Source organism: Porites lutea, chromosome 9 (assembly GCF_958299795.1).
Source record: "Porites lutea chromosome 9, jaPorLute2.1, whole genome shotgun sequence".
Lineage (NCBI taxonomy): Eukaryota > Metazoa > Cnidaria > Anthozoa > Scleractinia > Poritidae > Porites > Porites lutea.
In genome coordinates, this window is record NC_133209.1 from 28,126,531 (window position 1) to 28,153,236 (window position 26,706).

Below are 26,706 nucleotides of genomic sequence, written 5' to 3' on the forward strand. Positions count from 1 at the left end.
ACCCCTCCCCCCTCCCGTTTTTGCTAATAATTAAGATAAGCTTTTCTTACAATTTTAAATTTTCAGGTAATTATCAAAGCAATATTTATAGTTAGTTATGTTGGAAATCGTGGTACATTTGAACGCAATATTCACTGGCTGCTGTCAGATCGAAATTTGGTCCTCCATCTCATGTACTTCACCTTTGGAGTGCTTGGATTCACAGTGCATACATTCTTCTACTCAATATTGGTAAGTGTTCGGCCAATGTTGCTAAGTGTTAGACAAATATAGGAAGATACATTGCTGCATGGGGATAGATAGTGCCTCTTGACTTCAAGAGTTGACGAGTGGAAGACTTAAAGAAGGCGTATACTAGTAATACTAGTTGTGCTTTGCGTAAGTTTCACGAGATAGAAGTTCAAAACACGCGTGATCAGGTTACGAGAGGTAGAAGGTCCAAACACGCGTGATCAGACAGCGCTCTATGCATTCCACTCACTGTTAGTGGGAGTCCAAATGAACGCTGTCCGCTTACGTGCTGCGCATGAATAGCAGCAACCTGTAGATTAAGATTGCGGGCTCCACTGGTCGACCTCAATTAATTCTAGTCAGTACGATACACAGTAATGGTCTGATATGACCTAACATTGATAAGTCTCTATTATCTGTCCTCTTCAGCTCTTAGATGTGATATTTCGAGAAGACACCCTCTGGAACGTAATTCAAAGCGTCACACGCAATGGCCGTTCAATCATCTTGACCGCCATCTTAGCCCTTATTCTTGTCTACATGTTCTCCATCATCGGGTTTCTGTTCCTGAAGGATGATTTCTTAGTCGAAACTGAACCTAGTCCCCGTCTCCACTCCGGTAAGTCCAATCTTTATTTTTCAGAATCTATCAATCATGCCACATGGGTAGAAGGTTAGTTTGACCACGTAAGCTTTTATTATTATTATTATTGTTATTATTATTATACACTGTGCTCACTGTCTGTCTTCTCATTGGCTAGGAGCCTAGAGTAAATTTTGAACATCAGCGCAATCTATAGATTAGTTAATTATTTGCTAGCAGATAACTAACTATTCTAAAGGTTGCGATCGCAATGCATGGTTTCTAACGGTTGGTTGTTCAAACGCTACATAGTGCTATCCATATCCACTGGATAAATCACTGTCCAGTGGATAATTATTAGGGAAACCAATTGCGTTATCCAAGTGGGTTTTGAACATTAGGGACCTGTGTTCCATGCGAAAGTGTGTTTGTCGACATTTTCTTTTTAACAAGGTTTACGTTATATCCGGAGTGTTATCAGTCTCAGCTGAGGTCTGCGAAGTAGCGCCGAATCTTTGTTCTGGGTCCCCAACGGACTGAACGAATTACTGATTGGCCAATCGCAGAATGTTTTTTTTTAACGGGCCAATCATGGCACGTGCTCAACTCATGGCACACAGCTAGGGGTAAAGAACTAGGATTTCAGCGCTAGTAACCAGGGCCTGGTAGTTCGAAGCTGGGACAGGATAACCCAGGGTTGGTGCGAAATTTGAACCCAGATATGAGAGGTAAAAAGCAAGTTCAGTTTAATTCTCTTTGCCTACAATTTGATACTCTAAAAGGAATAGAGAAAATTATCCGAGAGAGTGCTTTTGTTAAAAAGAAGTAGAAACCGGGGATAAAAGTTAACCTTGGGTTAGCGCTAACCAGCGTTCGAACAACCGGGCGCAGAGGTTTAGTTTCGTCTGTGGCGTAGGTATCCTACGAACACAGCCGTCTCTCCACGCTCGCTCAACTTTCCTAGCGGGTAGCGACGGCTGTATTTGCAGAATATTTCACAGGCTAGGTAGTTTGAGCGTGATAAAAATTATGAATGGACTCACGGAGTTACCTTTTAGCATGATTCGCATTTTACATATTTTTCTGTCATCTTTGCTTTTCAGAATCCTCGCCACCAAACACATGCTCTGCGGGTGAGAAGTCTTGTCAAGAATCCTTGTCTCTTTCGCAACTAAGTTCAGAAGACGATAGTAGCAAGGAGCGCGCCTGTGACACTCTCCTTATGTGCATTGTAACCACGCTCAATCAAGGGCTTAGAAATGGGGGTGGTATCGGGGACGTCCTCAGGCGACCCTCCATGAAAGAGAACATGTTCGTCGGTCGCGTTATTTACGATCTATTATTCTTCTTCGTCGTTATTATTATCGTCCTTAATCTCATATTTGGTGTTATCATCGATACTTTTGCCGATTTGAGAAGTGAAAAACAGAACAAAGAAGAAGTCCTCAAAAACACTTGCTTTATTTGTGGTAAGTCCCTTTCTATTTAACCACAAATTATAAGTTAAAAGCAGTGGTAAACGCTTTCAAGCAAGAAGTTATACCGAACTGCTAACTCCAAGTAGTAGCAATTCGACTTCTTTACTTTGTACTTGAATATCACAGCGATTCATTACTTGTCATTTTGGCTTTGGAAGACGTCAGTGGTCGAGACAAGTTGAAGAAGCTCGTTTTCTGTAGATACCGTAAAATTCCGAAAATAAGCCTCTCCATGTATAGGCCCCTCCAAATATAAGCCCCCCAAACTCGTAACGCAAAAAACCCTCCGTTAAATCGCCCCTCCGAATATAAGCTCCCCGGGGGCTTGTACTTGGAAAATGCCTTCAAATGCAAACTAAAATAAAGCAAAAACGGTCAATTTACTTCCAACTATAACGCTAGCCCAATCGATTTTGAAACGCAAATTTCCCTCCATAGATAAGCCCCGCCAAAAATAAACCCCTCAAAAAGGGCCTTTGAATTCAGAATTTTACGGTATCCTTATCCGAGCAAGTGTCTCCAAAATACATTTTTTGACAAGTGCAGTTTACTAGTAATGCCTGACCTAAATTCGTTTCTTTAAGGCGGAGTTCTAATCACTTTGTGACTTTGCATTTCAGGTCTTGATCGCTCAGCATTTGACAACAAAGCGGTGTCCTTTGATGAACATATTAATTCCGAACACAATATGTGGCATTACTTGTACTTCATAGTGCTGCTGAAAGTCAAAGACACGACCGAGTTTACTGGGCCTGAAAGTTACGTCAGCCTTATGGTAAAGGTACGTCATAACTGCGTGTAGGTATCGAAAATGAGATCGAGGCTCGACAAGAATAACCTGAGAAAACAGCTGACATTTCACGACGTCACCACTGGTTTCCCCTCGAACTGATGTCTGAGCAACGACTGCAGAAATTCCATACTGATGACGCGTCAGTAGTGGTTCTGATTGGTCGTTTCGCGCGGAAAATTTGCTTCAACCAATCAGAAGCACTGGCCAGATCTGGGTGTTTACGCGTCATCAGTGTGGAATTTCTGCGCTTGTTTCTCAGACGTCATTTCGCGGGGAATCCAGTGGTGGCGTCGCGGAAATGTCGGTTGTTTTCTCAGGCTACCTGGCTACCAGGCCCCAGCTGTTCAAGAGGTGGATAACGCTATCCACTGGGATCCACTGGATTAATCTTTGTCCAGTGGATAACGCAATTGGTTTCTGTAACCACGTATCCGCTGGATAGTGATTTATCCGCTGGATAATACTATCCAACGTTTCAGCAACCGGGGCCTAGGGTTTAACCGATATTGCATTCCCGTCCGGTCGACTTTTTACCAAAAGCCTTTGAGAAAATCTCTCATGTCGCGGTAAATCTTCTTTTAAGCCCGCTTTGGTGCTTTAATAAAATACTCCTAAAGACGGTGTTCACTACACTACTCTGCTACCCCTGCTCTAAGAATCAACTATTAAAAGAGGCCTTAAGTGTTGTTTTCTTAAGCTACGTGCAAACGGACGCAACAACTCCCAACGTTGTTGGTCCAACATTGTTGTGAGTTGTTGCGTCCGTTTGCACGCGGCTGAACGTTTGACCGGTTTCAAACTTTGCGCAACAACACGCTATAACATGCAACAGGGTGTGCAAACGGACGCAACGTGTAACATCCAACAATGTGTTGGGAGTAGTTGGCGAACAACAATGTTGCAATCGTTTGCACGGGGCTTAAGATGACCAACACTTTCTGTGCACTGATCAAAGTATAGTACAATTTGTCATTCAAATCTCCATCTTAGGCAGTGATTCCCCTCCTCAAAAACAGGAAAATGGTGAATGATGCCGTTGATCGGCGAAAGCTTGGATTGTAATTTTATTTATCAATCAGCAGTTTAAGGCCTCATAAGAACAATATTTTTAGGAATTACGGTGCCATAAGTTCAGTCTGGTTCTTGTTCTTTCTTTGCTAACAAAACTGCTTTTCGATAAATTGAGTAAGCCCCACCCCCACCCACACAGAGAAATGGAAGACAATTCTTAGGCAACTTTTTGGGGGTAAACAAGGTGCATTATTGTCTTTGTAAAAATGGTGAATTACCCATGTCTAATCGTCAGCAATTCTTGTCTTGTCATTTCACGTTTGCATCGTTTTGAATAGGATCATGATCTGGAATGGTTTCCACGGATGCGTGCAATGAGTCTGGCAATGGATGAAGGAGAGAGCGAGCAAAACGAAATGAGGAATCTTCAGGAGAAGTTAGAGAGCACCACACGTTTGGTGTACACTTTATCACAGCAACTGAATGAACTCAAAGAACAGGTAAGACGCCATCTTATTGCCATTTTTGTAGCTGGCGGGATTGTTATGCCCAGACCCCTTTTCAGTAATACAAGATAGTAGGCTGCATAGCTGGCGCAGGGATACCATCGTGGATTTCAAAGGGTCCAGGTGAGAATGTCACTGTTATTCGGTTGCCTGAGTTTTGGTGAAGTCTTGTCTGCGAAACAGCGCCGAAATCCTTGTTGTAGGCCCCATCTGTGTACCATTGGCCTGTTGAAAAATCTATTGTCATCTTTCCAATCAGGTTAAAGGAAAATTCGAAACGTATTTCCGGTAATTCGTTGAGTCCGTTGGGGACCCAGAGCCAGGATATCGGCGCAACTTACCGGGGTTAGATTACGTCTACGACACAGGCTAGTTTTTATTAACCCTTTAAACCCTAACATAAGTATCAATTAGATTCATCTAGTGTGATCAGGTCTTTAATTCTCATGACCACTCTGTTTTACAAAGCATTGATATTACAAGGAGAAATTTGATGCTGAACACTCTTGGGGCTTAAAAGGTTAACGTTCTTAAAAACGTCTTTCACCTTCCTCAGATGACGGAACAACGCAAGCAAAAACAGCGAATTGGTTTATTGGGACCTCACTCCGTCAACAGTCTTACTACTAATAACTTCAAGATTTGAACATGTAGTGAGGAAGAGCGGAAGGGACTATTGCTTTGGCCATCGGGCGACTCAGAAGTAAATGGCAATACCTCAGCTCCTGTTGTTAGGCGATTCTACCAGGTTATTCACTCAATGGTGGTTGCTCTTCACCAAGTTATCAGATCGAAAATTGTGAAAAATAACTTTTCTTCAGTGAAAGAACAAACTAGAGACAATCCTTTAGCGTATAAACTGTAAAGTCGGGTTTCCTCCCTACTTACTCTGCTTAAAGTCAACTGTCAGTGAGCAACTACAACTATTAAGTAGGAAATCATGCCAGGAATTTAACGGTCAGGAACCAAAGTTTTGAACAGTGAAAATATTAACATTGTAGCACTAAAGTGCTCACTCGAGAAAGACTCTGCATTAATGGAATAAGGTCTTTGTTGAGCATGCCTTGCATGTTGCTAGGATACAGTTTCGAACCCAGGCCTAATTCCCGTGCGCTTTGATACAGGGGCTCAATATGACCATCGATTTATTGCGTTCGACTTTAGGAGAACGCAACACATAATGTTGGGATTCCTGTGGTGCTCAAGGGTGACCTTTTGTGGTACTCATTTCGTCGTACCTCTGCATTTTCTGCGCCATCTTGAATAATTAATCTTGTGGGCACAAAAATGTCAAATACAATTAATTTGACTCATGGACTTAGCGATGGTTGCGTGGCTCAATGGATAATGCGTTGCCCTTCAACGTCGAAGGTCTCGGGTTCGACTCCTGCCGGGTGAGACTTGTTTTCTGTTTTTGTAGTCTTTTGTTTTGTTTTGTTTCTTTTTAAAAAAAAACATATAGGAAGCGTTTTGCAGCATCAATTTATTAGGAAATAACGTCAGATTTGACAGTAAACCTAAAAAAGCTTGAACGCACTTCCCAATCTGAGATTACTACTAGTCAATAAAACGGATGTTCGGACTCTATAAACCAGTTTGATGAGAGAAAAAAGATTGATTACAATGGCGGATCCAGACCTTGAGATAAGGGGGGGGGGGGCAGTCATCCAGACCCTGAGATAAGGGGGGGAGGGGGCGGTCATCCAGACCCTGAGATAAGGAAGAGTGCCGGTCTCCAAAAAAATTTTTTCGGCCCTTCGGGCCTCAGTTTGGTCTCAAATCAGGGGGGCCCCTCCCCTGGATCCGCCACTAGATTAGTACAAAAAATCGGGCCTCGGTGACTTCAGAAGCTTGACACCATTCAATGCGGGCTCCTTTTGTCTCCTTGAATTTCTTTCAAAAAAGTCAAAGTAATGGAAACTGCTTGGTAGATAAACATCCAGTGCTTCACAGCGCAGCAGCTACAAACAACTACTTGTTTTAAACTGTACATAATGTACATCTTTTTTTTAAGCGAGAACTTTGTTGGTGTCCAATTTGTAGATGGTAATCGCATTGTTAATAACTGTAAAGATTGTATTATTTGGTTGTCCAGCGTGATCGCCATGTGAACTTGTTTTATAAATTATTTGGAGGATAAAAATACTGATAAAAATATTTAAATGTAGAAAAGATATTTAGTTAGGTAGCATGGGAAAAAAATAGCATCTCTTTAGATTGGTCATTTTCTGCAAGTATTTGATACTCTCTTTGTTCTTGGTCATTACCTATTGTCCGTGGGTTTTGAAATATATTATATATGAAATATGGACTATGTGATATTTAATGAAGATCGTCGCTTCAGAAAATCCTATCCTTTGCCAGGTTCTCAGGTAGGAGGGAAGTCACCAAAATAAAACAAGCAAAGAGAAAATCCCGCTCTCTCCCCAACCCCAGCGCTATCCTGGAGCCTGGAACAGGCCATTAAAGATGCGTGGCAGGCTAAGAAAATCTAGAACTTCAAAGAGACGGAGGTCCACGACTTTTGCATTTCCAGCGCGATGAACCATGGCAAGCTGAGATATTATTTGCTTTTACGCGCTGCATCCAGCGTAATACTGAAAGTCTATGAATAACCTGTTACTTCTTGTTAAAATCTGACCGTTGTAAAATCTATTTACATCGTCTTAGCTATAGTGGAAACGTTATTTAGTCTTCCTCGTGTTTATTACTGTTGACCTTCTAGTGCAATATTCTGTCAGTCATCGCTCCTGGTCATCGTCAGTGTGTATGTGCATGCATTTTAGCGTTTTTTCTTGTGCCCACTACTTCCAAGCGCCTGCTACGCAGGCTAAACAAGAGCCGATAAAAGCGTCTGCTCCCCACAGGCTAATGCCCTACTGGGGAGAAGGAAAAATTGAAAATGCACAGGGAACGATTGGAAGGGGAAAATCCCCCCCCGGGGGGGGTGGTCAATGGCTCAATGCGGAGGAGAGGGGGGCTAAATACTTCAGCAAGAATCAGAATGAGGAAAATTATTAGCTGTTTCTACGAAATCCTACAATTTGGACAGTGTCCCCTAAGTAGCAAGCGATCATGCGCGTTCTAAGAGAGAGTTATTTAACAATTATTCCTCGAGCCCGAATGGGCTCTGAGTCAATAGCCCGTGAGGCCGAAGGCCGAATGGGCTGTTGACTCGGAGGTTCATGAGGGCGAGAGGAATAATTGTTTTAGTAAAATCCAACTAGTTGGATAAAAGAATAAAAGAATTTGGATAAAAGAATAAAAGAATTTTAGCTAGTTAAAGCTAGACTTTCATTCTTTTTTGCTGCCAAAAAGCCCGCGCTTTTCGCTACTAGAGGGCTATAACATATAGCCCAGTAGTAGCTCAACCAATCAGAACGCAGCATTGATAATATTTTACTAAACAAGAGTTAGACTACCTTCTTGACCGAAACTGGAAACCGCGCATGGAAAGTTTCTTCTGGCGCCCAGGGCCGGAGATGAACCGGAAAATGAGGTAAGGCTCGCCCTGTGATTACTTGGATCTGTCCCTGTGATATGCCAAGAGTTCCGTCGGTTATGAAAATCAACATTTTTGAATACAAAAATTAGAACGAAAATCTGCCCTCAATTCTGACTCAGGCACAACCTCGTTCCCAGGGCTCGTCTTTGTCGTTTGAGAAGGATTGCGTACTAGTGATAAAAATGGCGGCGATTGTGCATTGACTATTGTGCTTTCTTTTGACCGCTTTAGACTACCCCAGCTTTCCTACTTCGCTGCTTGTAATTGTCACCGCTTCTGGGGATATCTTCTCTTAAAAAGGTAAGAATTTCCCCTTAAATATCTTAGTAAAATGGTGTTTAATCTTCTTCAAACAAGGCGCCGCCATTAGTCCCTTTGTAGATGAATAAAAATATTATAAAAAATAAGGAGTTAAATGAAGTGCCACCGCGGTCCGCACTCCTTTAGTCGCCGAATGATAGGTTAAGTAGAATAGCTACTTTACTTTACAGTGGCTCGGTTAGGATTTTTGAATTAAAGAACGGTTAGGTATAATATTGAAATGGTGTGCTTGGTTCGCTTCATTGTTAACTAAAGAACGAAGTTGAAAGTTTATGAATTAAAATATGTAAATTGTACACTACTGTGGGACTGTAGTGACAGCTTTTTGAGGTCAAATGTAAGTGGATCTAGCCCTGAGCTGCTGATGGTAGTGTTACATATAGCGATCATCGAACAGGTGTTAAGTGTGACAATTTTTAGTGAACTGTCACTCCTTTAATTCAACTGTTTCAATATGTTAGTTTTCACTCTATGAAATAGTCTTTTGTATACAGCTATTTTGAGAAAGGTTGTCGGATAAAGTGCACGTGACAACCCCGAAAGGTATTGTTGGTGGTTTTGAGTTCACTGTTTTTCAAAGAAATTTGAAAGAATAGCAGGAGAGGCCATGGACATATGTCTGCAAGTGCTAAAGAAAAGCAACAAAAGTAGGTTCGACAGCTACAGTGTCAGGAACAGTGTATTGAACATATCTCATATTACCTATGGGGATTGTCGCATGCACTTTTTTTCTGACAACCTTTCTCGAAATAGCTGTATTCCATTTTGTATCTTGACTGATAAAATTGACAATAAAACACTTAAAATAGTACCTTTACTTCAGTCTGCACAGTATGGAAAGTGCATGCACAAGCCTTTGTTTAAACTCTTTCTGTGCACACCAAATTTGTCGCATTGCACTCAGCAACACCATGCCTAGATTTACACCTGACTTGTAGGGGAGTAGTGATGATATTTTTCCCAAATCCACCCCGTCCTCAGTAAGTTCAAAACATTGAATGGACTGGCAACTGGGTTGTAATCCATTTGTAGCCTTCTTTTTACTGAGCCAAAGTCTGAAGCATGACCATACTGCTCTGGTGGTCTGGGGACATTCTCTCCTGGAAAGATTTGACATTTAGGTCCATCTGAAATAGGTGGAAGTGCATTTAAAACTTGTATCCTTCTTAATACTGTTGACATATTTTTAGTTATTTTATGGTTTATAGTCAGTTTTAAAAATCAGGCAGTTATTTCTCCGTGAATTGTGTCAAAACTCTATATTTGTCTTCACTGAGAAGCATTCTCAAAATTATATACTTCTGAAAAAAAATTAAAATTAAACACTTCATTCGTGAGGAGGCTCTGAAATAAAGTAATCTTCTTGAATTCTTCCTTGAATTTTTTCAAACTTCTATACTTGTCTTCACCGTCTGTGAACCATTTTCAAAATAATTTTATATACTTGATGAAAAAAAATTAAAATAAAACACTGCATCCATGTGGAGGCTCTAAAATAAAGTTATCCTCTTGAATTCTTCCTTGAATTGCATCAAACTTGTCTTCACTGTCTGAGAACCATTCTCAAAATTATATACTTGATGAAAAAAATTTAAAATAAAACACTGCATCCATGCAGAGACTCTGAAATAAAGTAACCTTGACCCGTTATTTGTGACTCACAGTTTTCCCTCTTAAGTTTTAAACACATTTAACTAACATGAAACGTCTGAGACACTCGGGCTGTTATCCTAAACATAAAATGCATTGAAGGCTCTGCGACTTAGCGCTGTTGCTATACCCAGGTTTTGCCCCTTTTGTTTCGCCCTCTAATTTCCTGTCTTAAGCACCAGCATTTCAGTCCACCAATCATGTGGCTTCTATGAAGAAACTAACAATTATCAGAGAAACGGCAAATGTCCCACAACTTATATCCCATCTGTCTTATACTTTATTGCTACACAAGTGCATACTGTATCTACACTCCAGCTTGACTCAACTGAGAAGAACTGGGGCGTACCCAGACGTTGTTTTAAGAGATACCATCACAAGGGAGTTTGAGCACCAAGAGGTTAAGTCACAAACCTTTCAAGGGCACTTCCCTGTCTGGAAATTTTAACTCGAGATTCTCCGAAATGTTATTTCCAGTCTTTTCCCCACAACACATTTTGTAAAAAAGATAGTAAAATGACCTAGGCATTTTGAAGCATACCTTTTTATTGAACATTTTTTTATTGAACATTGACGTACTGAAGAAAAGCTCAGTGTCAATTCACTAGTTGAAAACCAAAGTATTTTATTACATTTTCACAATATTGCTTGGGTTAAAGAAGTTTTGCCTTTTGCACAGGAGGTGGGAGCTAGCATGCATGCATATTCTGGTGGAAGGTATTGCACACGGCTAAGGTCAGCTCTTCACTCGCAAATTCTTGTTGAGTTCTGCCATACTGTGCAGACTGGCCTCTACTAAATGGCTAACTTTGCAGCTTGTCTATAGGTACCTGCAGAGGTTGTTTTTGTCACACCTTTACCATCAAATTTTTGGTTTTCAATGAAATCATTGCATATCAAGGATTTTTTTAAGTGTTAATTCTACTTGCAATCTGGAGCTGAGCTTCCAACCACAATGATGATGACAGAAAGGAGAAAATAAAAAAGGCAACATGTTTATAAAGCATATAGAAAAACCCTGAACATGCAGCTCACACTTTTCGGCAACTTTCGTTGCCATCATCTCTTGACTAACCTTGTCAAACTTGATCGTTGTGACTTTGATTTCATCAGAAATACCCATAGAAAGTTTTAACTTTAAAGACTTAAGTGGCCACCTGTTCCCTCCTCGTGAGTTGGGTTTAATACTTTTGACGGTATTAATTACTAGGAAAGAATGAGGTATTAATTTGCAGGGCTCAAAATAACAGCCTGTCACCAGACAATGTTCACCCAGAATGGCAACTTGACCTGCCAAAAACTTCATCCGCAGGTCATGTTGACCAGTCATGGTTTACTGTATTCAACAAAGCAAAACTAAACAAAACAATCTTTCACCTCACAAGACTTGTTCGATACTTTGGAGGAAAGACTAAGTGACTCCTGGCTGGGTAGTGTCTTATTTTAGCTTTAGAAGTCAATACAGTCATCTTGTTTCGCTAAATACCATTCTTAAGCATCCATTGGGAAACAAGATGACTATTCTTTCATTAAGCACTTTATAAAAGGACTCGTGAAGACTAGAACAAATAGTTTTGAGATTACAGCCTGATATAAATTACTTTTTTGTGCAATATTTTACCAGTCAGAAATGGAACTTGACCAACCAAAGATTATCTTTTGCCAGTCAACGTTTCCAGCCACTTGTGAAAATGTTTTAGTTTCTAGATTTCAGTCCTTAGTTTGAAACTTACAGTACTTTTTCTTCTCTTTTATAGAAAGCCAAGACAAAAACAACACTAGAATATCACTGGACTAATATAAATCAAGGACAAATTATCAGCAAACCAAGGGAAACAATATTGATTCAACAAAACAAGGCACATGCTACAAAGGAATGAGGTTGTATTAACTGTGCAAGTGTTGAAGCTTTTCCCAGTCATCAATTTGTAAACAGGACACATGGAATGGAGACATAATCAGTGCAAGTATTGTGATAAGTGCAATAGTGATTGATCAGATTCCAAGAAACATCAACTGAAACCCTTATCTGCAAGGTCTTGAATTTGTCATCAACATAATCTGACGTACACAGCAGTTAGTTTTTATCTTCGCAAATATTTGTGACAAGTGCTTTAACTTGTCATCACATTACAAGTGGCGTGAGTGGATACACAAAGGCGTGAAAGCTTATCAGTTCTAGTTTTCAGTTCAGTTCTTTAATATTTCATCGCATTGCAAGATGAACGAACTGAAAGGCACTGGTGAGAAACCTTATCAGTGCAACTATTGTGATAAGTGCTTTCCAACCTCATCACACTGTAAGCGCCATGAACGTATACACACAGGAGAAAAACCTTATCAGTGCAAATACTGTGATAAGCGCTTCCGTGATTCATCGCATATCAAAGAGCACGAACGTTCACACACAGGAGAAAAACCTTTTCAGTGCAAGTATTGTCAAAGGTTCTTTTCCCGTCAATCTAATTGTAAACAGCATGAAATGAGACATACTGATGTTGCTGGTGAAAGTTTCAGCCCAGCTAAAGCTCATCAGTGTAATTATTGTGATAAGTGCTATATAAGAGCGTCAAATTGTAAGCGGCACGAATCTATACACACAGGAGTGAAACCATATCAGTGCAAGTATTGTAACAAGTCCTTCTCCGATTCATCATATTGCAAGAAGCATGAACATATGCACACAGGAGAGAAGCCTCATCAGTGCAAATATTGTGATAAGTGTTTTACATCATCAACACAGCGTAAGAGGCATGAACGAACGCACACAGGAGTAAAACCTTATCAGTGCAGGCATTGTGATAAGTGCTTTATATTATCAACACAGCGTCAGAGGCATGAACTGACACACACAGGAGTAAAACCTTATCAGTGCAGGTATTGTGACAAGTGCTTTAAGCAGGCAAAAGATCGAAAGCATCATGAAGTTGTACATACAGGAGAAAAACCTTATCAATGCACGTACTGTGATAAGTGCTATAGCAAGAAATCAGATTGCCAGCGGCATGAGTTCATACACACAGGAGAGAGACCTTACCCATGCAAGTATTGTGACAAGTTCTTTTACACATCATCACACTGTAAGCGCCATGAACGTATACACACAGGAGAAAGACCTTTTCAGTGCAAATATTGTGATAAGTGCTTCCGTGATTCATCACATATCAAAGAGCATGAACGTTCTCACACAGGAGAAAAACCTTTCCAGTGCAAGTATTGTGAAATGTGCTTTTCCCGCCAATCAAATTGTAAACAGCATGAATTGAGACATACTGATATTACTGGTGAACTTGTCAGCCCAGGTAAACTTCATCAGTGCAAGTATTGTGATAAGCGCTTTATAAGAACGTCAGATTGTAAGCGGCATGAACTGACACACACAGGAGAGAAACCTTTTCAGTGCAGGTTTTGTGACAAGTGTTTTAAGCAGTCATCGCACTGTAAGCAGCATGAACTTACGCACAGGAGTGACATGTTATCAGTGAATGTGCATGTTTTGTGTTAATTGCTTAACACTGCCAGCAGCTTCCAAGGGACACAAGCAACTTCACACATGAGTAAAATATTTTAAAGACGTTACAAGCCAGCTTAACTGACATACTTAAGCTGCTGGATTTGTCAACAGGAGCACCCAACGAGAATATAGTTCAAAACCACTTAAACATAGCATTGTTAAACGCATTTTAGTACCTAAACGGTTAGATATAGGCATATTTCTATCCCCTAAAAATTTTTCGTCTGTTCGGATTTCCTAGCTGAAAGTCTGATGATCAGAAAGTTATAGGGATAGGACAGGAGAGGCAGGTAAGCAAGAAATTTTACAAAAAATGTTCCGAAAATTCTAGATCTTAAATCGTCTTCCGAACAAATATTTTTCGAAAATTGACGTTGGGTGCCCCTGTTGTGAAGCAGAACTGAGAAGAGAGGAATTTGATGTGGGACACTATCATAACCACGTGATACTAGAGTGATACCAGTAGACAAAAGTTATTTACGTCAGATAACAAACATCAGTTATCTTTTGTATTATTAAGGTCATGTGAAAAGTTTTAGATGTCATTTTCTGTGTCTTTTGTGCCACAAATGTTAAAGTTAATGTTTTCAGTGGACACTTCAGTTGACATTCTTTTTTCACTTCGAGAATTAAAGTGAGATAGTGACAAAAATGTTGTTCCTTGTTTTTATTTTAAATTATGGAGATTATAATTCACATTCAACAGAAGCATTCAACTAATGTGCAACATAATACGTAGTCTGTTACACAGCCGTTTTTAGTGTCGTCACGCAACGCTCCTCCCCACAAAGTTAGTGGGGAAGAGGTGCGTTGCGTGACGACACTAAAAACGGCTGTGTAGCAGACCACATAATACGGAAATAAATGGAAACTCGGGAAAAAATGCGAGCCTCATAAAGCAAATCCTGAGAAGGTATGAAAAACCAACTGAATTTTCTGAATTTCAATGGCATATTTTAAGGCAAATTTTTCTACCACCAGACCGTAAAACAATAAAAAAGACAGCAAAATCCTTCTCTCCGGTGACGGCCGATCATTTGCCGAGGAATAAGCGCTTTCAACTTCCGTTGATTCCGACAGCCAATCCTATCCTGTGGCATTGTTCTAACAGCCAATCAGCGTTGCGGACAAGATCTGCCCGCAAGCAGCACAAGCTTGTGAGAGTTTGTATCAGGCCCAATTTTAGCGAGAGCACGTAAGAGGATATACATCCTACGCATTGTTAAAAGTTAGGCGACTTTGCATATCTATACTGTTCGTTAGTTGTTAACAAATCACGTTCACATTCACATTTTTAGTATACAGCGCATTCACTGACGTGGCCAGCATCCATGCAAATTTATGGGAACAAAATAAACTTTTTACATAACAAAAGAGTCCATCTCCCACAGGATTTGTTTGGAACACCAATATGGCCGCCGTTTCATTGTTTTGCTACACCAATATGGCGGCCGTGACGTCACGGAATATTCGCTACCTCGTCCCAGTTCCTTTGAAGGGTGGTCTCGCGATCGAGCAAAATCAAGCGAAGTTATAAACGAAAATGAAATGACCAGCTGGAGGAAGAGTTTGTACCAGCCGAGCCTGATGCATGCGATCACAGAAATCCGCTTCACTATTCTTGTCACCCCAGTAACTTATTACCCCACGCTATGATCAATGACCTCCTCAATATTGTGTTTTTCGCGGAATTTTCGTTGAACGCGAACTTTTAATCTGTCAGTGTGAAAGAAGTGATTTTTTTAACTGGCAATTTTAATCAAAAGTTTTCCTCAGCGTGGTGCGCTTTTGGAATGAATGATAAATGAATGATGATTTTTGTCTGCCTAAAAGTTTTTAAAGTTTGTATTCTCACTTTTTCGCACTTTTAACTTTAATCGTGACAAGCGGATGCAAAACAGGCTATTGTAGTCTTCGCATATTCATTAGTTTTGTCAAACTGATAGTGGTGATCAACATCACTGAGCAATCAAGTGTTAGGAGTTAAAATGGTTCTTGTACTAGCAATTCTTTAACACTAGTTTTCCTCAACTTTCTTCGCTTTTATTGTCTACCTAGAAGTTTGGATATTTTGTATGTTTCCTTCCCGGTACTTTTAAACTTATACAGCGGCTAGCTTGTGGTAATTCACAAGGCTATAGGCCCTTTTTCAAAAATGCCATAATACTCTTTGTTGTCCCTCCAAGATTTTGCATTAATATTGTTTTCAATTTCTCTTGGGGCGAAAGGCCTATTGTCTACTCATTCACGCAGTTTTGTCATCGATTTGTCAAGTTTTAATCAAGTCGGCATTTTTTTTCTGAATGCGTCTAATTCAAGCCTTACTCTAACTGTTCATTGATGAACTGAATGCTGTTTTACTCAATGTATTGTCAAGTCCCATGCTTATCCACTAGTATGCTGTTTTCAACCAAGAGCTACGTTATGTAATTTAGCGAGTCGGCAATCTTTTCTGTTTGAATGTTACCAATCTATGCTTTGATTGCCCATTGTTGAACACAGAGTGCGTGCTTTTCGCACGTATAGTTTCAAGAAAAGTCTGATTTATCAAAAACATTTCTCATACTGGTTTGAATTTTAATCGAGCGACCGTATAAATGGAGACACCAATTTCAAGTTTGTTTAACTGTGTTTAAAGCCAGAAACCTCCGTACCTTTCATTGCATGCGGTGCAGTGAAGACTAAACTGCGCTACACGATCTCTGGTCTCGAATGAAAGTCAAGATTCTCTTTTCCTCCTCGAAAACAGCAGGTTTGTTCTTAGTTGAACTTTAACTTTTGGTTACGTTATAGCTTACTTTTTTTTCTGAAAAAAAATTATAAGTCAATTTAAAATAGCGGTGATAAGCGTCCAGATTGCTTTAACGGTTCTTACTAGTTATATTTGCTGCAGAAAGAAATTATTCTTTTAGACTTTACATAACTCATATTCTGTCATAGTTCTTCCCTCTGTGTGTTATTGTCGCCTGAAGTTACCTGTGAACAGGCACAGTCCCTTTGTTATGTTGGCTCGATGAATGTTGAACTGGAGGGACAAAAATGTAATAAAGGTTTACGTGAAGTCAACAAGATAAACGCGAGTTGTCATTGTTAGCGTCAAATAGGCCTATTTTGTTGACGGTCTATGTAGTTAGAATTTTCTCGCTTTGGTTAAAGAAGTGTTCACTTCTGTGGCTTCACTTATAAAATAAACTTCAAACGTTGGACAGGTTTTTATTACTCTGACCCAGACTATATGCTTCTATACTTGATTAACCGCGACCTTGTTTAATGTACGATTTGAAGGTAACTTATACTTTTGTGCCGCACAAACGCGATCACAACAAACCAACTATTGGTAATAATGACGTAGAGTGCTTAGCTTGCACCGGAAAAGAATTACAATGCTTCCCGGGACGGTTCAGGCTGACATAAGATAATAGTCGACAGAGGGGCAAGACAGATGTGAATAGAACTGAAGGTAACGAGAAACCAGTTAGCCAAGAGAATAAGGTTAATTCGGAGTGCAATTCTTAACACATTTGAACGGTAGTATTTACAACAACAAATAACATTTTCCATTTTTTAACAGGTACTGCCTGACCATAAAGAAAAGCAGAACATTTTGCCTTGCAAGAAAGCCTTCAAAATAACAATAAAAGCACTGCTACGGTCCTTAACAAGGATATGCAGCCAACTCATTTGTGTGTCTGTCATTTATTCAGTATATACCAAACCTATGGTAAGTTCATTTTTTGCACAACACAGTCGGTTAGTCGGGTCTTCATGCAATTTTCCATTGTTTTAAACAGGCTATTAATTTAACTTTTAAGAACAGGTCGTTGAGGTGGAACAGAAGATCATTATTAGAAATGATAATCTACTGTTTCAATTCAATGGCCATAATAATAACCTGCTGGTTCTAAAACTATGGAAAAGTACGCGCTCGGTCATTATTTTTAATAACGTCTCGAGGCTCAACGATTAAACTATATTTTTTTTCATGTTGCATCTTTTTTTCCAATAATTTTCATATGACTTTTTTGCTCTCTGACAATTCTGGTTTGGTATATACCCCAAGACAACTGCATGTTGTATTTAGTTATAAATTTAACCTCTTAAGGCCTGATAGAGACAACCATCACAATCTAAAAGAAGTTTACTCTTTTGAATTCAGTAGAGAAAGTTCGGTTTCGTAGACAAAACGAACCCCTACCAAAAGCTAAATTCCTCAGAGTAAACCAACACCAAAAAAGTGAAATAAAAAGGAAAAAGTATCACAAAAATACACCCAGAGCATTCCAACAAGAAAGTAGTCAAAAGACCGTCAGAGACCGACAACAAAAAACAAAAGGTAGGTAACAAAAGGTGAGTAACAAGGTAAGTTTAATTACATTGTCTTCTATTAAGCCCTGGGGACTAAGTGCTCCGCCCAAGGGGGGAGAGCCCTGGGGACTAAGTGCTCCGCCCAAGGGGGGAGAGCCCTGGGGACTAAGTGCTCCGCCCAAGGGGGGAGAGCCCTGGGGACTAAGTGCTCCGCCCAAGGGGGGAGAGCCCTGGGGACTAAGTGCTCCGCCCAAGCTCAACCTTTTTGTTCTCTCCCTCCCTTCTCACGGAGCGAAAGAGAGAGATTAATTGGGAGACTATACTAGGATTTTGCCATCCAATTCAAAAAAAATTATAATGCCCGAAATTCTCAATGGAAACCTGAACGGATACCACGCATGTTTTAAAAGACATCGATTCCTTGGGTCTGTCCCTGTGATATTGCGAGAGTTTCGTAGGTTATGAAAGTCAAAGTTTGTAATACAAACATTGGAAGGCAGAACCTTGTCCCCAGGGGCTCGTCTTTGTCCTTTGAGAAAGACTGCATACCAGTGATAACAATATGGCGGCGTTTGTGCATTGATCATTGCGCTTGCCTTGCTTGGACTACGCACCTGAGCTTTTGATCTTCGTTGCTTGTAATTATCTCCCCTTCAGGGGATATCTCGATCTTGTCTTAAAAAGGTAAGAATTTTTTTCCTCTAATATCGTAGTAAATTCTTCAAACAGGGACGCAGTCCCACAGCTGTTGATGAACATAGGGTGCCAGCGGTGTCGGGTCCGCACTCCAGTTTATTGTCACAGAGTAATAAGTTAAGTAGAATAGCTGGTTTGTTTCAAACTGCCTTGGTTTTGTAGTGTGCCTTCGCTTCATTGCATTAAAAACGAAGTTGTAAGTTGAGAAATCAAAATAGGTAAAATTGTAGACTACTGTGTGACTGCGGTGGCAGCGTTTTGGGGTTAAATGTAATTGGATGGGTATTCTGTGCTAAGGATAGTGTAGAAACCCGGAGTAGGAAATGTAGATCAAACACCTGATACCCCAAAACACGAGCAAAAACCCTACAACATTCATTGATTCTTCCGCATCTCAATTATTGCAGTGCTGTCTGGGGCTGTATCGGTAATGGTCTCAGCCAAAAACTAGAGAAACTACAAAACAGGGCTGCACGCATAATAAAGGGTCTAGCTGGGATGCCAACTCTGCCCTGATTCTTCATGCCCTTAAATGGTTAAATAAAGTTATTACTTACTTACTTACTTACAACAGGAAAACTAAGAATTCATTCCAAAAAAAATCCAGGAAAACCAGGTTGTTAATTAGTTTCATATTCATCCACCTAATTTTTACCTCCTCAATCAAGACGAAGACAAAAACAGGCTCTGCTCGCAGGGTGACTGGGATTTGTAAATTTCCGAAGACTTTTAAGACCCGTGGTAAATGTCTGAAGATGTCTGATAAGAGAAGCTTTAAAATGCAACATTGATGATATACACCTATTTCAATTAAGGTTGCTCCTGTGAACCATGTTTCATAGCCTGCAGTGCACTATGGTAAACCCTTTTGTAGCGGGAAGTTTAATCTTGTTCACGTTCATTGAAATAATGGAGACCATTTGTAAAAAGGCGTTCAAGAGAGCTTTCAAGTCCAATGGCTGCTAAAATTCTTAAGCATGAGCGAGCTGAAAATTTTCATTTTTAAAATCTCATAGTAAAAAAATTACTTATTACTAATTGTTTCTTTTAACAACATTAAATGATTGAATAGGCCCGCCTGATTAAGCTGCGTTTTTTGCATGGGCCAGAATGCTGTTTATTTCAATAAATCAAATCAACGCTATTCTTTTTTTATTCAGTTTTTTAAAAAAATGCCTTAAAAATAGATAAACACGTAATGTTAAGTTATTTATTGCTGTTCAACAAACGCCTTGAACTTTATTTGATTTTTTTTAAACTCCATCCAAAATTCCCACGTGCACGGAGCCAAGAAAACTCGTTGAAAACTTGCAGCATTTGCATATTACCACAGAGAAAAACCTAACCTCAAATCACTGTCTTAAATTAAAAAGCCTAGGATTCAGTGTTTTGAAATACATTGTCTTAAAATATAACGTTCTGCTGACATAGCATAGAAGCGTCAGCAGCGTTTGCTTTCTAGGTTTCTAGGCTCGTTGCAGGCAGATAATTTACTAGACTTACTATAATAATGCACCGCGGGCTATGAAACATGGATCATGCATCATTCTTCTCTGAAGCAACCTTAACTGAAATAGGTGTATAAGGCCTGTTTCACACGTCGTGCTACTGCCGTGCCGAACTCAATTGATCAAATTAAATTCGACTTTAGCACGGCAGTAGCGCGACGTTTGAAACCAAGTCGTGCTACTGCTGTGTAGCACGGCAAGCCTTGCTGTGCTACACGGCAGTAGGTCGACTTGGTTTCAAACGTCGTGCTACCGCTGTACCGAACTCAATTCATAAATTCTAAATACGTTAGAATATATTTAAAAGTTTGCTAAACCATTTCTTTATTTTTGTGTTTTGTTTTTGGCAACCGCCGTTCCATTCGACTGTCTTTGTGTTAATTAAATTCGCTAGTGTTGTGCTGCAGTCAAGCTACAGTCGAGCCAGCTTAGCACGGTAGTAGCACAACGTTTGAAACAGGCCTTAGCGTGCTGTGATACAGTTAGGACAAAGTCAGCATTTGGAACTTTTTTTGAAAGATTTTTGGGGAAATTCAATGGAAAAAGTTTTAGTTTTAGTTCAGTTGTCTGTTAAGAAAAATATATATTATAAACTGGATTTGTGAGTCAGACATCAAGGATTTGGCCTTCATGCATGAGATCAATGTCTTAAGTCTGCAAGCAAAATGGGTCACACATGATGCATGACAGTTGGTGGTATAACATTGTAGTGAATATACATTAGTTATCTCTACCTATGAACACTGCACCTACAGTACCTTGTACAATTTTCTTCAAAGACGCATCATGCATTGTTGATTGACTCTGATCTCAGTTTTGTTTTGTGACAAAAGTTAACCTAAATAATGCTAACCATTTTGAGTCAGCGGTTTGTTCACCCTAATCACAGACAACAGGACTTGAAATTAAAGAAATCCTCAGGTTACCTTTTGGGAACCAACTAGTCGCCAGATGCAAATTTTTAGTCGTCAGTTTGTATGATGTAAATGACGCAGCTCATAATATGGCGCGATCCATCACATTTGATTGTTTTAAAATATTGCGGACAGAAGTCAGTATAAATATGGAGGTAAACTGGTTTTGTTTATGTGATTTGGCACATTTTTGATGATGAAGGTAAAGCAAGATAAGATGAAATTTTTGTTTTAACTTTACAGTATATTGCCCAGTATCCGGACGGTACCAGTATCTGGACACTTAAAACAAAAACTCAATTTTTGAGGCGCCCTTTTCAGTTATCGGTAAACGAAGTATTTCGAATAAAAGCTGAACATTTCAGCTTTAAGGTGAAGGTTTTGGTGAGTTGAAAGCTTGCAAAACAGTCGCAGAAGACGCCGTTCTGTTCAGGTGACTAAACATCTCATGGCTAAATATTAACACTGTTTACTGCGCAGTAAAATTAGTGCTGCTCAGAAAAGGGTGGGTAATATGTGATATTTTCAAAGAGACTGTTTTATATTTAAAGTGAAGATACTTGAAGAATTCAGGTTCTCAGAAAGTTTATTAATGCTTCTTGAAATTTGATTTGTTTGGAATAACAGTGGCCAGAAAGATTCACTAAGTATTGATGTCAGGTGCCCAGTATGCGGACAGTTTTTTCTTTGCTGTACAGAATCGATGAATTAGCTGTGTACCATCCTCTGAGACCCAGGGGTAGTCACTCGGGTTGGGAGAAAAGGCGGGACGAAAGTTTTCAAGTACAGGCAAGAGAGCCCCTGTGTACTGACCCTCACCGAGCTATTTCCAAAAATTCAAGTGGATGCCGGCTCCTGATTGGGCACAAAAAATGCTTTGTATTATTGTGCCCAATCGGCAAACAGTTTCTCCTGAGTTCTTTTCGTGAGTTTGTACACGACGGCTATTGTTTCGATCACGGATTGTCTGGCTCATGCACCAAAGAAGTGCACACAGTCAGGAAACTTTCAGTTTGATATAAAATCATTGTGATGAGTCAAAAACAGAATATTCTCTGGGCAAATCGAATTGCTCCTGCTGATAGCATCCAAACGTTTTTTCGACTCATTGGTAGTTCCTTCGTTTGTTGTTAGGAAAGTAGAAAATAAAAGTTTCCCTTACTCGCACAAGCTTTTTTGCTTGGTGAACGAACCGGGCAAGTGTGGCAAGACATTAGCTGTGGTTAACTGAGCTTGGAAACCGTGGCTTCAGCATGTCCACAGATGTCTTCCTTAAATCAGTGAAAAAGTTCCTAGACAAGGAAGTAAGAATTATACCATTTAACAACCGCTCACGTTCCCCACCATACCCCAGTCATTTGTTATGTTTTCTTTCACGATGCTAGGTTATATTTTTGGAATCGATTGCCAGACTACTTTGCAAGCGCAAGAAAAGCATATAAGTTGCTAGCCTGTCGAAATTTCTGTACAATTACGTTGTTATTGTTGTGTTCAGATACTGGGCCAGCTGTCCAGATACTGGGCAACATAGGAGCTTTGCAAAAGTATTAATTTCGCGATGGAAACAAAGGCAAAAAAGTTAAACTATCTTTCATCATATTAAGGACTAAATAGATTTTCTCTGGGCCAAATTTCAGAGTTCTCTCAACTAACAAAGGAAAGTTATTGCAATGTTAAGCTGAAGTGTCCGGATACTGGGCAACACACTGTACTCTTTTAGTTTAAATCTAGATCATAGAGAAATCTGGTCGCCAAAGTGGCGACTAAACAAGAATTTTTATTCGCCAAGGAGAAAATGTTACTCACATTGGCGACCGTATCAGTCGCAATTTCAAGCCCTGGACAAACTATCACAAAGATCAAATAATATAAGTGCCATGAATCTACTAAAAAAATTATAGAATATATAATTCTTTGAAAGAAGCATTTGAGTTTTGCTGCCACTTGTTTGCAGAAGAACTCAAAACTTAACAATGACTGGCCAGGAGAAACATGAATTTGAACAACTTTATATTTGGAACCCCCTGACTACCAGATTAATAAATTAAAGAAATTGATTCATGAAAACAGTATGAAATTTTGGGGGATGGGTCGTAGACGTCTCTCGCGGGAAATGTCTCTATCATCGAGGAGAGGTGGCTGTATTCGTTGTTCACTGAAAGAAAGCTTTCTACCCGTTACATTCAAATGAGAAAGTTATTTTTTGTTACCATATAAAGCAAAATAGTGATATTACAGGGCTGTCATTAAGAGCCACGGACTGGGGACTCCCCGCCGGCTATTATGAACGGGGCCCCTGGCTAGTCGCATAGGAAAATAGAAGAAAAAATAATAGAACCAAGTGAAATCCCTAGCTGTATGATTCCCTGCCTACTTGTTGTATTTATCTGGCAACTTGAAATCTTAGTGACATCCCTGGATATTAATAATTTTATTAATTTAACAACCATTATCAAACAGCTGTTAAGGTTAACAATTTTCAGTGAAGACTACTTTAATTCCAAAAATTTGAGTTGTTAGGTTTCACTCTATGAAAAGGTTTTCTATATATACTTTAAATGACCTAATAAATGCCCACTTCCAAATAAATGCCTCTTGCAGGCCTTATTTGTAGGGCAAAAAAAAATAATGGCCTGTCAACAGACAATGTCTGGCCAGAATGGCAACAAAACAATCTTTGACCTCACAAGACTTGCAAGATACTATAAAGAAAAAAATAAGTGAGTCATGGTTGGGCGGCATGTTATTTCGGCTTTGGCAGTTAACACAGCCATTTTGTTTCGCTTAATACCTTTGTTGAGCCTGTGTTGGGACTTAGTGAAACAAGATGACTATCCCTTCTTAAGCCAATTTTTAAAAGGTCTAGCAATAACAGTAGAACAAGTTGATAGTTTTGAGATTACAGCCGAAATATATACATGTAACTGACTTTTTGCGTTTAATATACGACCGGTCAGTACTGGAACTTGATCGACCAAGGATCTCCTTTAGGAGGTCCACTTGTCCTACCTCCTTCAGAAAATTATTTTGAGCCGCCCCTAATTTGAATTATAGGCAAGAATGTGGTTCAAGCTATAAGTATAAGATTTTAGTTCATAGTTTGAAACTTACAGTACTTTGAGTCTAACGATCTTCTCTTTTCATAGAACACCAAGACATCAACAGCACGAGAATATCACTGGATGAATGTACATCAAGGACAAAAAATCAACAAACCAAAGGCAACAATATTGATTCAACAAAACAAGGCACGTACTCCAATGAAATGAGATTGTAGTACTGTACAACTGTTGTAGCTTTTCCCTGTCATCAATTTGTAAGGAGACCAACAGGACACAAGGAACTGAGACATTATCAGTGCAAGTGATGCAATCAGTGCTATAGTGATGGATCAGATTCCAAGAAACATCAACTGAAACCCTTATTTGCAAGGTGTTCAATTGTTCATCACCATAAACTGACTCACACAGCAGTGAAACTCTTTCTTTGCACATATTTTGGACAAGTGTTTTAACTGGTCATCACATTACAAGTGGCATCAGTGGACGCCCAAAGACTTGAAAGCTTATCAGCTATTCACGTTTTCCGCTCAGTTCTTTAATATTTCATCACATTGCGACATGAATAAACTGAAATGCACCGGTGAGAAGCCTTTTAAGTGCAACTATTGTGATAAGTGCTTTCCAACCTCATCACACTGTAAGCGCCATGAACGCATACACACAGGAGAAAAACCTTATCAGTGCAAATATTGTGATAAGCGCTTCCGTGATTCATCGCATATCAAAGAGCATGAACGTTCACACACAGGAGAAAAACCTTTCCAGTGCCAGCATTGTAAAAGGTGCTTTTCCCGTCAATCAAATTGTAAACAGCATGAATTGAGACATACCGATATTACTGGTAAATGTTTCACCCCAGGAAAACTTCATCAGTGCAAGTGTTGTGATAAATGCTTTGTAAGAACATCAGATTGTAAGCGGCACGAATCTATACACACAGGAGTGAAACCATATCATTGCAAGTATTGCAACAAGTCTTTTTCCAATTCATCATATTGCAAGAAGCATGAACTTACACACACAGGAGAGAAGCCTTCCAAAATGTATCAGTGCAGGTATTGTGATAAGTGCTTAACAGCATCAACACAGCGTAAGAGGCATGAACTGACGCACACAGGAGAAAAACCTTATCAGTGCAGGTATTGTGACAAGTGCTTTAACCGGTCATCAAATCGCAAGCAACATGAACGTGCACATACAGGAGAGAAACCTTATCAATGCACGTTTTGTGATAAGTTCTATAGGAAAAAATCAGATTGCCAGCAGCATGAGTTGACACACACAGGAGAGAGACCTTATCCATGCAAGTATTGTGACAAGCGCTTTTACACATCATCACACTGTAAGCGACATGAACTTATCCACACGGGAGTGAAACCTTTTCAGTGCAGTTATTGTAATAAGTGCTTTAGCCAGTCATGGCGCTGTAAGCAGCATGAACTTACACACACAGGAGAGAAACCTTTTCAGTGCAAATATTGTGATAAGCGATTCTGTGATTCTTCAAATATCAAGGAGCATGAACGTTCACACACAGGAGAAAAACCTTTCCAGTGCAAGCATTGTGAGAGATGCTTTTCCCGTCAATCAAATTGTAAACAACATGAATTGACGCATACCGGTATTACTGGTTTCAGCCCAGGGAAACTTCATCAGTGCAAGTATTGTCATAAATGCTTTGTTAGAACATCAGATTGTAAACGGCATGAACTGACACACACAGGAGAGAAACCATATCCGTGCAAGTATTGTAACAAGTGCTTTGCTGACCCATCATATTGCAAGCAGCATGAACGTATGCACACAGGAGAGAAGCCTAATCAGTGCAAATATTGTGAGAAGTGTTTTACATCATCAACACAGCTTAAAAGGCATGAACAAATTCACTCAGGAGTACAACCTTATGAATGCAGTTATTGTAATAAGGGCTTCAGCCAGTCATCGCACTGTAAGCGGCATGAACTTACACACAGGAGTGACATGTTATCAGTGAATGTGCTTGTTTTGTGATACTTGCTTACCACAGCCATCAGCTTGCAACAGACATTAGTAACTTCACACGTGAGTGAAAACATTTTGAAGACATTGGAAGCCAGCTTAACATACTTAAGCTGTAACACAAAGAACCTCATTTAAGCTGTTAGATTTGTCAAGCAGAACTCAGTATTCACATTCAACTGATATGTAAATTACAATAGGTAACACAGAGAACCTCATTTTTGCAAGTACCTCAGTTCAGTAATCCCTTTGGATGATTTCACTCATTTAAAAACAGAGATTATTGAAAAGTAGGTCGAGTTTGATCGTCCGGGTGAACGTAGTCCTGAATAGGACTGTTGTTGTGGACAGTGACAGTAGTCACTGTCAACAGCAACAGTCCTATTCAGGACTACGTTCACCCAGACGATCAAACTCAACATACTTTTGAAATGACTCCTGGGTTCAAACCTTTCACAGAGATTATTGATTTACAAATTTTTCTTTGTTTTTATGTAAACTTTTGAAGTTTGTTAAAAAGCAAGAAAGAAAGAAAAATTACTTTAATAAGTAGTTTCTATCCTATGGTTCATGAGGAAAAGTTTCCACCTGTTTAAAAAATGCTGTTTTGCCAGTCACTTTAGTAATCCAT

General features: G+C 39.6%; 2 protein-coding genes across 2 annotated transcripts in view; both read left to right on the forward strand.

Annotated features, from left to right (window-relative positions):
• LOC140949242 (inositol 1,4,5-trisphosphate receptor-like) overlaps window positions 1-5,399 on the forward strand; it is a 46,189-nt gene extending 40,790 nt beyond the window's left edge. The window contains exons 50-55 of the mRNA XM_073398470.1: window positions 67-231; window positions 661-850; window positions 1,918-2,283; window positions 2,913-3,073; window positions 4,435-4,596; window positions 5,159-5,399. Of these exons, the coding sequence (XP_073254571.1) occupies window positions 67-231; window positions 661-850; window positions 1,918-2,283; window positions 2,913-3,073; window positions 4,435-4,596; window positions 5,159-5,248 (1,134 nt within the window). The 3' untranslated portion in view covers window positions 5,249-5,399. The remainder of the gene's footprint in view (window positions 1-66; window positions 232-660; window positions 851-1,917; window positions 2,284-2,912; window positions 3,074-4,434; window positions 4,597-5,158) is intronic.
• A 2,879-nt stretch (window positions 5,400-8,278) lies between these two features.
• LOC140949134 (uncharacterized) lies at window positions 8,279-26,361 on the forward strand. Its single transcript, XM_073398368.1, has 3 exons — window positions 8,279-8,407; window positions 11,836-13,578; window positions 24,499-26,361. Exons 2-3 carry the CDS (start codon window positions 12,300-12,302, stop codon window positions 26,085-26,087), a joined length of 2,868 nt encoding a protein of 955 aa, XP_073254469.1. The 5' UTR covers window positions 8,279-8,407; window positions 11,836-12,299; the 3' UTR covers window positions 26,088-26,361.
• The last annotated feature ends 345 nt before the right edge of the window (window positions 26,362-26,706 follow it).

Bases quoted from the DNA above. Each gene is read 5' to 3' on its own strand.
- LOC140949134 (XM_073398368.1), top strand. From the start codon at position 12,300: ATGAACGAACTGAAAGGCACTGGTGAGAAACCTTATCAGTGCAACTAT. The intron at 13,579-24,498 runs GTTAATTGCTTA...AGTGAAACTCTT, and splicing joins AGTGAATGTGCATGTTTTGT to TCTTTGCACATATTTTGGAC.